This window comes from Trachurus trachurus (assembly GCF_905171665.1).
Source record: "Trachurus trachurus genome assembly, chromosome: 8".
Classification (NCBI taxonomy): domain Eukaryota; kingdom Metazoa; phylum Chordata; class Actinopteri; order Carangiformes; family Carangidae; genus Trachurus; species Trachurus trachurus.
The window spans coordinates 13851338-13864132 of NC_139905.1; the positions used below are offsets into that span (position 1 = coordinate 13851338).

The 12795-nt window shown below is 41.8% G+C and overlaps 1 protein-coding gene and 1 long non-coding RNA gene across 2 annotated transcripts; both read right to left on the bottom strand.

Annotated features, from left to right (window-relative positions):
• Nucleotides 1-1835, bottom strand: LOC310989984. The gene is made up of 6 exons (XR_014595563.1): nt 1571-1835; nt 1365-1403; nt 1245-1283; nt 579-665; nt 205-301; nt 1-90 (listed from the first exon to the last, which is right to left on the bottom strand). It is a non-coding gene; the product is annotated as an uncharacterized lncRNA (long non-coding RNA).
• A 90-nt stretch (nt 1836-1925) lies between these two features.
• LOC310989853 (uncharacterized protein) lies at nt 1926-3390 on the bottom strand (the record flags this gene model as incomplete). The annotated part of the gene is made up of 7 exons (XM_083977005.1): nt 3272-3390; nt 2999-3105; nt 2684-2809; nt 2523-2565; nt 2351-2404; nt 2154-2238; nt 1926-2046 (listed from the first exon to the last, which is right to left on the bottom strand). Exons 1-7 carry the CDS (start codon nt 3330-3332, stop codon nt 1926-1928), a joined length of 597 nt encoding a protein of 198 aa, XP_083833131.1. The 5' UTR covers nt 3333-3390.
• Between the last annotated feature and the right edge of the window lie 9405 nt (nt 3391-12795).

The following is a 12795-nucleotide window of genomic DNA, read 5'->3' on the forward strand; positions in this document are numbered from 1 at the left end:
ATTATTTAGTAGTATATATTATTATTATATTATAATTTATATCATTTATGTATGTGTTTCTTCATCTTGAGGTGACTCCACGTCAGAGTTCTACAGAAAATAAAGTAAAAAGAAAAAAAAAATCAATCAACAACAGCAACAACAAAAAAGAAAAAAACACACAAAAAAATAAACTTAAGAGTGAACAGAAAGCTTTCCACTTACTGGTGCTGCACACCTGCTGACCTGGCCTGGGTCAAAGCCGCTGTTGTTCACAAAAGCCTCGGCTCCACCTGCCACGTCAGGATCTCGGATGTTAGCTCTGGAGACAGAAACAACGAGGAATAGAGACGTGAAGCGAACAGCACAACAGCAGCAAAGCTCACTCTCTGAGCTCACATGTCAGACAAGTTCTGAAAGTTCACACTGGCCCTTCAGCTTTGGGATGCAGTTTGGGCAGAGCAGTTCAAAAAGTTACTCCTGACAGCTGTCAACAGGCCAAATGAAACAAGGTATGAAGGAGACTGGAAATTGGAAAGTGACAGAGATTTCTCTTTTGGGACAGTTATGAGAGTAGAGTGACAGACAACCGGTCTCACCGCTCATTCGGCAGCAGCGACGACTCTGTCTCATGATCCTCCGCACCACAATCACCACGCACGCATCCACTGCACGCGTGTGTGACCCTGGAGATGAATTCACAGCCATTATTATTATAATTACTGACATGATGAGCAGAGAAAACCTTTATTTTGTTTATCTCATGCTCTTCTTTTTCTGTTTTTTGTAATATTTGTATTACCTTTGAAAAAGCTCAAATTAAATTTGATTTAATTTCAGTTTGACATTAATCTGTAATCATCATCGTAATTGCTAAAGTAAGTATTAGTTTTGGTAATTGCTTCATCTTATTTTCATCTTGGCATCAAATCAGTGGTTTGCATCTCATGTTATTAGCTTGCATCACATATTATTACTGATGTTTTTTTTCCCACTTTATTTACTTCTACTTATCATTTTGCAAACATCTGTAACAGAACCTGTGAGTTGCTGTAAAATAATTAGATTTGATGGAATGAATAATAAATACTTCAAACTGAATCACACATACAATAGTGATTAAACTCTAAAAGGCAGAGATATAAACATGCAGGCCCACATGCTCAATTATTCTAACAAGTGTCATATATGTTACACAAAAATGTGTGAATTTAGAAATCTAGTGTATTTCAGGATATTATCCACTATAATTTAAACTGACTTACTTCACACAGTTGAAACCTCCTGGATCCTCCTTCTTAACCCTGCAGACACAAAATACTTGTTTAATAGTAGCTAAGAATACAAATAGATAACAACGGTCCAGCCAGTACCAAAAGTCTTACCTTTTTATGGCTCTGCTATCATGGCCATTTGTGTCTCCACTGCAAAACAAATAGGAGTTAAGAATGGTGCTCAATGCTAAATATCAAGTTAAAGTGACTAAATCATTCAAACTGAGCAGGATACAAGCAAGTAACAACTCTGGTTTTGACAAAACACATATGTTGTATGTGTGTGTAAAGATGTTTTACTGTTATGGCAGTCTAACCTGTGCACAACAGTAGCGCCATTTTGCACTAGACCATTTTCACAACTTCCTTGAGGATCATTGGCAGCAGCAACATAGCTACAGTGGAACAGAAAATGTATACAATATTATTAGAACTTTAGGGATCTGTTTTAAGAGTAACAGAGTTTACCATAAGAAATTGTATTTAAGTTATTTATTTCTCTGGAGCAGCTAAACTGAAACTGTTTTACCAACTGACCAACTTTTCCTTGTAAATATGGATGTGCACTGAAGATTCAATGAATTGTTACTCAATGGCTGAACTGCATTTAGAAGATGAATATGATATATAATAATATAATATATAATAAAGTAATTTGTATTGTATTCAAATTCAAATTCGTATTCGTAATCGTAATAATACTTGCCGAGGATCTGTTGTCTCATTGGACTTCCTCTTTCTGCAGCAGGCCGTTTCGAGGAAAATCAGAACTGTAGCTGCTCGGTTTTGCTTCCTGACATTAAGAAACAAACACATCTTAATCCATGGGAGATTCTGTGACACACACACATGTGTAAATCAAATTAACAGTTGATTGTTATTACACACAAAAGCACTCACATCATGTTGTTTCTCCAAGAACGGTAACGGCAACAAAAGCCCACAAGGATTCCAAGGATTATCAAAACAACACTTCCGACACCGACTGGATGACAAAAAGCAGACACGTCACTGTCAAATATTCGTTTGAGTTATTTTACAGAAATGTTGTGAGGCACTGGAATAATAGCAGACAAACAGAATAAACTACCACTCACTCCATAGGCCGTATGGTGTTGATGCATCTGGCTCCTTTATTTCCTTTGGTAAGGCTAAAGAGGTGAGATATTTTGTACATAAACAGTATGTTATATACATGTATGCATTTGGTCAGTGATGAGGGATCAGGTTCAGTAGTGAATTAATGATTTACAACATCTCATCACTTACCAGAAACGGTCCAAATCACCCTCTTCTCTTTTGCATGCTCAACCTTGAAAGGCAAAAACAAAGTTGTGAGTTTACAACTGATATTGTTACATTTACAACACAACAAGTCAGTCTGAATATTATGGGAGGTGTTCATATTAATACTTGGAGGGGAAACTCACATTAAAAATCTGGCATTTTACTCTCAGGTCCCTGCAGTAAATTGTTGTGATTGAAGAGTTGTCCACACTTTTCACCAAATCACGCATAAATGCGGGTTTGCCATCGATGATGGTAGCAATCGTAGTCTGTTTGATAGTCAGAGAAAGATATTTGATTGCCCAACCACAAAACAGTACATTATGTTCCTAACGATGCACATTTAGCTTTCACTTTCTCTTTTCACTTGTTCCTTTTCTTTTCTTTAACACCTTTCCAACACTATTTTGTATAACAAATTATGAGCTATGACAGAAATTGAAAGCTAATCAACATACCTTGTTGTAGTATGCAAGAAGGTGTGCTCCAGTAGGGCACTCGTGTGAAAACTGGAAGCCTTGGGTGGTTTTGATGTCAGAGCAGGAAATGTTTTTCCGAGTAATTTCTGTGAATTAACAGAATGAAAAAGTGGATCATTAACTCGTTTTTTAGGCTCAAAAGTAACTTTCTGACACAGCAACACGCAGTACAGGAATCACGTCAACCCGGAAATCAGCAAGATTCTAAAATAGGGAGAGAAATATATGAATTCACAATTTTCCATCTCTTACCTACAGTCCCAACACACAAACGTATCATCATAAAAGCCACCGTAACCCTTAGTAGATCCATTTTGATAGTAAGAAGTTAAATGCGCATTAGGATCCGCAGCAGCGTTTGTCGAAGTCTGTCAAACAAACAAACAGGAAGTAAAAACGAGGAAGTAGAGGAATAAAGGGGCGGTCTTACCTTGGCACTGCTTTTCATTTTGGCCATGATATATTTGTTTCAAAATTTTTCTTCACTTTAACTTAATCAGTTTATACAGTCTGGGAAACCTGTGGTGTGACTCTAATTTCTTTTAATTGTTGTTGGTTTAAAAAGGTTTATTAAACATAAGTGTAAGGAAATCAAGAAAGGGCATTAAACTAAAACAAACAACACCAAGCTGAGAGTCACGCAAGCCCAGCAGCTCCCATTCACTGCCTCCCCCTCTGACGCTGGCTGCAGGGCTTTTAACTCCTCAATGGATCTCGTTTAGCGATTAGACTTAGACTTAGAGAGACTTTATCGATCCCAGAGGAAATTCAAGATTCAATCAGGGCCTGGGTGTAGTATTGCGTGTGGGACACAAGGGGAGGCCCTCGTCCTATGGGTCAGAGACTCACAGATCAACAGATAGCCATGGCTTTCAACATCACCATGAGGTTTTAATTTCATCCTCTGTAAATGAGAATAAAAAGGAGGAACAATGTGTGATATTGTTCAGCATACTCTCTCCACCCTCTATTCACAAAGAGAGATGTGTCAGACTAACACATCCTCCAGCCCACTATGTATTCTGTATTGTGACAGGATGTTTCCACTGCTCAGGTGGATGAATTTGTATTTACCCATGTTCACATTTGTGTTGCGTAGCTTCTCCTGTTATCTTCAGAGACAGCTCGTAGACAGAGGATGGCAGTCTTCCCAACTTATTCTAACCATTAGAGAACAGAGGAAGAACAAAGGCCTCTCAGTACTCTGTCATTTTTCTCTTCACATGCACACGCACTTGCACACACATGCACAGTGCAAAGATAAAGCAGAAGCTGCCATGGTGCAGCACGCTTCATTTACACTGCATCTTCTCTGGTCCACCGAGAAAACACAGACTATACACTGTGTCACTCAATACGGGCCCCTCTCTATCTCTTCAGCTCCGACTACTTCCCTTCCTCCATCTCTCTGTCCCTCTCTCCTTTACCCTTCGCTGTCAATGGCAGGAATCTGAGTCCCCCAACATAGAAGAGCAAGATTTGTGCTTCCAAAACATGCTTAACAGTTTCCACCTCAATATAATTATCTCATTGGTTTAAATGTGGGAGTGCATGAAGCAAAAGTGAAGCAAGGCAGATTTACATATTAGTCAATTTAGTGCATCAATCCAGCTTAACGTTGCATCATTCTTGATTGCTTCATCACTGCTTGGCTATAGGCCTCACTGAAAAAAGAAAAAGCTGTGTTTCTGTGGAAGTGGGCTTGTCCAATCATCTGATCCATTTTCCATAGCTATCAAGTGACAGTGGGAGGCTTGGATATCCGACCATGCCTCTCCATATCCTCAGAGCTCCTGCATAAACAGAGGAGAGCAGCGATGACGCAGGACAGCCTGAAAACGCACACAAGGCTAGGAACATGCATGTCCCACGGCCCGCACTCCCACAAACACAGCGCGTCTACTTCAGCAGTCTGGATGAAGAACTAAATTCCAAACAGTCCAAACAGGACTTCTAGGGTAAATAATTACAATCCTGCTGCTTTTGAGTCCTCTCCCCATCTGCCTCAACTGTTCCCTTTTTTTGCTCTGTTCATAAGAGCGGTGATGAGAGATAAACAGCTCTCTTCCTGTCCCCCCCTTCTTCCCACCCGGAATACTTCATTCTCTTTCAAGAGATTCGAAGGTAAAAACAGTTTTGGCTCTGGAAGATCCTTTTGTGAACAAAAGAGGAAGAGGGCTAAATTAACCCTGCATAAAAGTTTCTACAGTTCACTATTATGAACTCCAGTTGAAAACAAAAACCGGGTGCACTATTCAGGGCGTGTGAGTTGTGGAGTCAACGTCGAGGCAAAGAAACACCCCGAGAATCCTGAGTAGCTCTGAAACAATAGTGCTGGCTGCTCCGTGCTCCTCCTTGGCTTTGACTCTGTGGAGCTCCACAGCAGTTTCAAAATACACCCGGTGGAAAGCCGACCGCAACCAAAACAGCATATAGAAGCCAGATACGACCCCTTTTAAGAAAACAGTATCATGTTCACACTCTAAAAGTGATTTTCTTTTTTGTATAACATTCTTCAGTTCTGCTATTAATGCAGAGGCCAACATCACAGGCCTTAACACGGCGTCTTCCCTGAACCCAAACCTTAGAAATGATTGAACCATGACAAGAAACAACATCAAATCACTAGGGGTGCTTTCAAGTAAATGGTAATAAGCGCAATCCTTCACTCAAGACCAAAAGCAGAGGTGAGTTTAGGAGACAGAAAATCGTGCTGGGACTGTTACACACACTTGAGTCCGTCCAGTCAGCTCAGTATGAAGCCCGAAACCCCCACTGGCACAGACTTGATACCACCACAAGGGACATCTACTCACATATCCAGCACAGGAAGCACAGCAACACACACACACACACACACACAAATATGTAGGCAGTAATCACATTCATCTGGGTTTTTTACCAAGCTTGCACACACTATAGCAATGTGTCAAGAGCGCTCTGTAATACACAAACATTCAATCATGCGATGTGGTTACATTTTTGCAATTATATACCAGAAAAAATGAACAGCTAATAAAAGTCAATTAGCCGGCCCGGTCTGACAGAATATTCTTGAGATGTCATGGGAGTAAATGAATATTGCAAGGGCCTCACACTACTGTGTGCACCTCGACACTCCCACCACCCCAGCTACACCTCCTACACACATATCAAAGCCCCCGCGATAGTCAGCCAACTCAACCCCCCCCCCCTCTCCTCGTTTCCAAAACCACAGCTCCCCTTTACAGAGAGTGGTTAGCTTGGGCACAGCAACCTGATCCTGCTGAGAAAGTCTTATAAAAGGGAAGCAAATAAAACAACCCAATCACAAACACCTCAACTCCACAGAGACAAACATGAAAGATCAGCAGACATTCGAGCCTGGCAGTATTTGAATATTGAGGCTTGGTGAGATTGCACCATTTACATTAGTTTAGTTAGAACATGCAAATTGCCACATCAAGACACTGCGTAGTAGTCTATGATGCACAGCAGCTTTTGTTCATATTCTGCTGAGACACATGTTGCACAATATCACAGAGCAACTTGGACAGACCCTATTAATCTTTTTTCCAGCTCAATCTCCTGAGAGGGATCTCTGTCAGAAAACAAACCTCTCTGTTTGAAGCATGGCCTCCAGTTAAACTTGTTCAACTTCTGCCTTTCGCTCTGTATATCGCCCTCTGTTTTCTCTCCCACTTTCCCTCTCACTCTAGATTTCTTTTCCCTGTCATCTCTTACTCCCTCTCTCTGCTCTTTACTCTCCTTCCCCATTGTTCCCCCTCCTACTCCCAGTGTTTCTTTTCTTTGCTCTCTTCATTTATTTCCCCCCTGTGATTTGTTGCTGGCATAAGTCTCAGTATTTGGCTGGGCAAACCCAGGGCGAGCGTGTCTTGTTACAGCAGTCCAAGGCCCTCTGATAAAGCCCTGCATTGTGAGGGATAATCCCTGAGAAACAATCAACGATTTTTTTAATACCGTGCCCTCTGTTATTTCTGTAGGCTCACACATTAATATACACACAGCATGTACACACACACACATACAATGCAACTCACTTCACTAGCCTATTTGTTCCAACACACAAACAAGGACATGTACAAGCACCAGCATGTACTGCACACTTAGTGGACTCCTGAGAAAATATGTGAGAAGTTCACATCAAATTACACATTGGGTTCATTTTGTTTTCAAAGCTGCTCACGGTGTATATCCAACACTGTCTCACCTGAAGCTGTAGGTACAAGTGGCACGACAGGAGTTTTTAAGGGACGGGGGATTTGTAAATGGGGAGTTGCTGCAGTGCTGTGAAATGTCGGTTTAGTCAGTACGTCTGTCACTGTCATGTTTTGTTAAGGCAGCCCTCCTGTAACTGTTCACACTTGACTGCGACCTATTGTTAAATAAACAAAGCCTTGTGTTTGTCTGTGTTGCGGATCAGTGAGGCGATCCGGCGCTCACCTGAAAATTAGGAAGGGGGGAAAACAAAAGTGGAAAGGAGATAGTGGAGTGGCTGCAGGAAATGCACATTTTTCCACTGAATAAAGAGGCAATTTTCACTGCAGACAGTCAGACATGTAATAGCATGAAAATCACTGAAAACATGAGCAATGGCCGTTTGCCATTACCCTACTGCTGCATGGATCTGGTGTCTTACTGGGCCAATCAAACTGAGTGGAGTTTGTCAATAGGGTTATCAGTGCCACTTGTGATGATTCACTGCACAGCAAAAAATGCTGCAAAAAAGACATCATCTCACTCTCCACTTTTGTTTACTTTGGCGTAAGGCTGACAACTGTACAATTTTGATAGGCCTACCTAACATTTAATTTTTTTGCTATTCGTGCAAACAGCTGCAAAAGTCTAAATTAGCATTAGCATCTGTTTACTAACAGAGTTCCTCATACTTAAAATTATACTTACTTAATTATACTTACTGTAAACAATCCATTATAAAAATGGTGGTAGTGACAAGCAACTCTTTTGGTTGTCCTCTTTTTCTGTCACTTCTTTCCTGCTAGCAACTTAGCATGTTAGCTGCTAACAGCTAGCTCCGGGCCAGTGTTGTCCCATCTTACTGCTGTAACATCCAGTCTTCTCAAATAGCACATAATGACCATAAGCCTTTGTATTGTAAATGAAACAATAGCTAAAGCTCCTGGCTAAGGTAAATGTATGTTTGCTAGCTAACAATAGCATAACATACAAATTGCCTCTTTATTGGAGTTAGCTTATTTGAATTGTAGGCAGGCTGGATTACTGACTTGATTCTTTTTTCTTTTCTTTTTTTTGCAAGCATGATCAGCTCTACCTGACGACAGCTGTTAAGTGTCTAGACAGGTAGATACCTCTGCGGTTTCAGGCTAGGGGATTGCCTTCCTGTCACGGCCATCGTTCCTCATCCTCCAACAGGAGGTGTCCTTCACCGGCTTTTCCACTGCTGCCATCATCTGTCATCACGACCAAGGGGAAGGAGAAACATAATTACAGGACAGAGGCAGCCATAACTCACCCCACAAACTTAACACTAATAACAGTGGTAGCAACAGCAGTAACTGTCAGACTGACATTGTTCAACAATTACACCAAATGACTGTAAACAATCCTTTGTAAAACCTGCTGTAGTCCACCTGTTGCCCTATGGCAACAGGAAAAAGATAAAATACTCTAAAATAATGAACCACAGATTAGCATGGGTAACAGATTTAATAATGATTTATTGCCGTTGAGAATATCTATTACTGTACTGTACTGTTGTTGCCCTGTATTTTCCTATTACACAAGCTCTCCTTGGCAAGTGGATCAGCATTACACACATATTGCCCCAGAGTTCACCTCACTTATTGCGAGGAATCACAGGAAAACTGTCGGGTGTCTGCTGTGTGTGCATAGGCCTACTCATTAACTATTGCTGCTCAGCTATCATCTCACTTACACGTGCAAAATGATGATAGAAAGAAAGTGGCATACATACGGGATGAGAGAGAACGAGATATTTGCACTGTACTTAACAGTCTCCTGGGCTTAAGTGGGCTCGCACATTTTATTGGCTCTCAGATTGTGCTGCAGCATCGTAAGTGTGACCTCAGCACCTGAGGTGTTTCAGTTCTCTGTGTTATCTGGTTCCTGGAGAGGACTGTAATTAGGACTACACTGATAGCATAGAGAGACACACTGCTGCACTGTAACTCTAACAGTATATTCACTCTTAGACATTTATTCTCTTTTATACTCACATTGGCCTCATACATCAAGAGGGAGACTTGATGTATGAGGCCAAAACAGTGGCTACTGTGGCCACAAGTGACAATTACAGAATAATGGTGCATTAAACCATTTAAATGCTTGGCTGTGGCATGATGCAGTGTAGAGTAACGGAGCCACAAAGTCAGTAAATAGATTCAGCAATGTTAATTATTCAGTGATATCTAACTAAATTTGCTAAAACTGTTGAATACCTCAGACCAAGTGAGACACTGGTGCCAAAACCCGCATCAGGAGCTGAAAATGTGGACTAGCTACCTCACTGACTCAAACCACCTTTCTTTCCCTCTAAAACACTCACCACATGTTTTTTTTGTCTCACACACACACAATCCACAGGATCTCATACTCCCACACAAAAGCAATCATGTGCTCACTCATTCTATTCTAACGCCTGGAGCCATCATTCACCATTTTCACACACTCAGCTGGTGTCTCACAGACATTTATATTGCATTTCACCTACCCACACATATAATTTCACTCTTTTATTCTAAACATCAACACTATTCCTCACATATACTTCAATAAAGAGTAAAACAGTATGTAGATAAGTGAGATGGTATTTGTGTGGGGAGAGTAAGGTGGTGTAGGTTACATGTGTGATGTGTAAAGGAAAAAGTGATTCACTGTCTAAATAGCCTCTTAGACAAGACAATCAGATGTAGTATGTGCATAGTCATACACATTTAATGGCAAAACCATGTTAACCTAGTGGGCGAAAAGTCAACACATACACACAAGTGAAGACACACACATGCTGGTACGCTGACCCAACACGTTTTATGCACAGTGCTGATGCCAGCCCTATCCTCAAGACATGTCTCTTATGAGATCATCTCCTCAGGGCTGAAGAGTGAGCAGTGAAGTAAGTTATATATTCAATTTCACAAGCTTCACTTGAGTAATGTACTGTAGTTTGCTTAAGTGATGAATAGGCTGTTTTCATGACCCCCAACCCTGCTTGTATTAACACGGGCTGAGTGTCATGTCACTATTTCATTAGCAAAACATGTGAATGCGTGTGTTGCAGGGGGGCCTGTTGACCTTGGAACCCAGGATCGTCCTCCCACCTCTCGCCTGCAGTCGTCACTGACACCTCACAGGTCCTCACTATTGTTTTTATTCCCATGATCTTGTTTTTACATTCCAGTCAGCCATCAGCAGCCTGCAACTGAGGGAGCAAACACGAGCACAAGACCACGCAGACAGATAAACACACTCAAAATCACTAATCCCCCAGACTGCGCAATATAAACAAGTTGTTTGGTATCTCTATCGACAACATGTCTTGTCTAGAGGTCTGCTTAGATAAACTTGTTTTATTGCAGAACGTTATGTCAAAGTCTTGTGTTGAGTCGGAGTCAGATGTTTACCTGTCAGTTTTACCCTTGTGCCCAGAAAAGGTATTTCAATATGTTTACCTCCGGCTTGTTTTACAGGTAACAAGAAGAAGAAGAAGACTGACTGAAGCCTCAACAAAGAGAAGCTGCGGGTAGCAAAGGTCACCCTACCCTAAAACATTTAGCTTGACGGTAAAGTAAACACACCGAGCATTATGGCGCCACGTCTTATCAGGTAACCTTCCATTGTTTCGGCTTTCGTCACACCTCCTCTGCCCCACAGAGACAATAATATGACCTCTAAGGTGGTAAATAGTGGCTCATGAATGTGTCTTCTGCTCCATTAGCTCTATGTTCTGATCGGCTGAGCTGCAGACGGGAGCTGTTCAAGAAAAACATTTGCATTTGGACAAACTTTGCACATATTTAAATCATCTGTCCCCTGAGGTAATGTTCGGCTCTGAGCGAACAGATGTTAAATCATTCTCTTGAAAAGCTGACACAAAACAAGTTTTGTGTGTGTGTGTGCACTACAAACTTGTAACAAACACATTTCTGTCTGTCTGTATATCACATCTATCAGATTCATGTTCATGCAGCCACTGACTGAAATGTGGCTCGTCATGTTATGTTCAAAAATAGCTCAGACCCCGCCTCAGCTGACCAGCACAGTATGTACAGTGTGGTGCACTACCTGAGAGAGCCTTGATTTGTAGTGATGCTATCCTCATCAGATAGCAAAATGACACTGTCCTCATCAGATAGTATGTGCACTATCTGCGTGTGCATATGTGCTGGACTGATAAATTAGGTATGCATTTGCTGTTGTGTATGTGAGGAACTACACGACTACACCACTCACTCACCCACACACACACACACACACACGGCAAGGCCTCCACATTTGGCAGTGATTGTGACCCTGCTATCCTCTGTTCTTTGAGGATCAGTTTTCTGAGGTGATCTATGGGCTCACTCACTGAGCCAACAGGACTTGGCACATCCTAATCCCTGAAGAGCGAGCAGACAGGGGAGAAAGGGGGAAGCAAGAATACTCATCTCACCAGGAACATGCAAACTAATGCCTTTCACAGACTCATATCAGGACACAATGTGCCCACTCGCTGTCCTAATGACTGCAGCCAGTGCATTCACTGTCATTACTGTGGGAGATTTAGAAATATGCATAGCAGTGAGACAGGGGGGGAGCAGGCCTGAACTTGAGCATACTAAAGAGCCCATTAATCCTTTTTAATTCTATTAAGAATTGGACTACAGCTGGATAAGAGGCCAGCGGAGTTCCAGAGACTACATCTATAATGCCTTGGAGACCCACGGTGAAAAGCTCTTAGTTAACAAAAAATTCATATGCAAGGAAATTTCTTTTCCTCTCCACAGCTGAATCAATTTACAGGCTTAAGCAGCTTTTAGTTGGTAGTAAACACATATAGGGTGATTTAGGTGAAGACTGTGTGAAGGAGTATATTTCACATCTGTCATCATCAAAAGGGCTATCTCATCTCTTTGAACTAGGTCAGAGGTTGTCAAATGGCATTCTGTAAAGCTGGAAATGTGCTGATGATGTTATCGATCAAAAAACACGTAATGATATGTGTGTGCTTTCCTCACACATAGAGCGGCATGCAGGTGAGCTACGTGCCATCTGCAGCGCAGTTATCTACGTGTTGATTGGGATCAGGACTCCCTCGCATCCGCTGGGCTATTTTTACACCTGTCCAATTTTATCAAGGAATTCCCTGAGTTAAATATGAGGAAGAGGGTGAAAGTGGCTTTAGTTTTCTCTCACAGTGAAGCGTGTAGACAGTAATGACTTTCACCTGTTGAGATAAGGGTTCAAATACCCCCCACCCCTTTCTAAATGACCACAGAGTGAGGCTACTGTTCCTACTGTGTGCACAGTCGCAGCAGTGTAAATATTGAGGCCCTTGCGCCTGGACCTCAGTAATCTGAGCACACACACAATCTGCCTCTGCTTGTCGACCCTGATTCATTTTCATTAAGGGTTAAAGGGTGAGTGAGGAGGACGACAGTCTCAGTGTAAACGAGATGTCTTGTTGGACAGGGTGTGTGAGCTCTGCTCGGTGGAGCAGCCTGGCTTTCGCTCAGCTCAGTCACACGCACCTAAACATGAGACAATAACAAGAAGCGAGGCAGACACACACATAG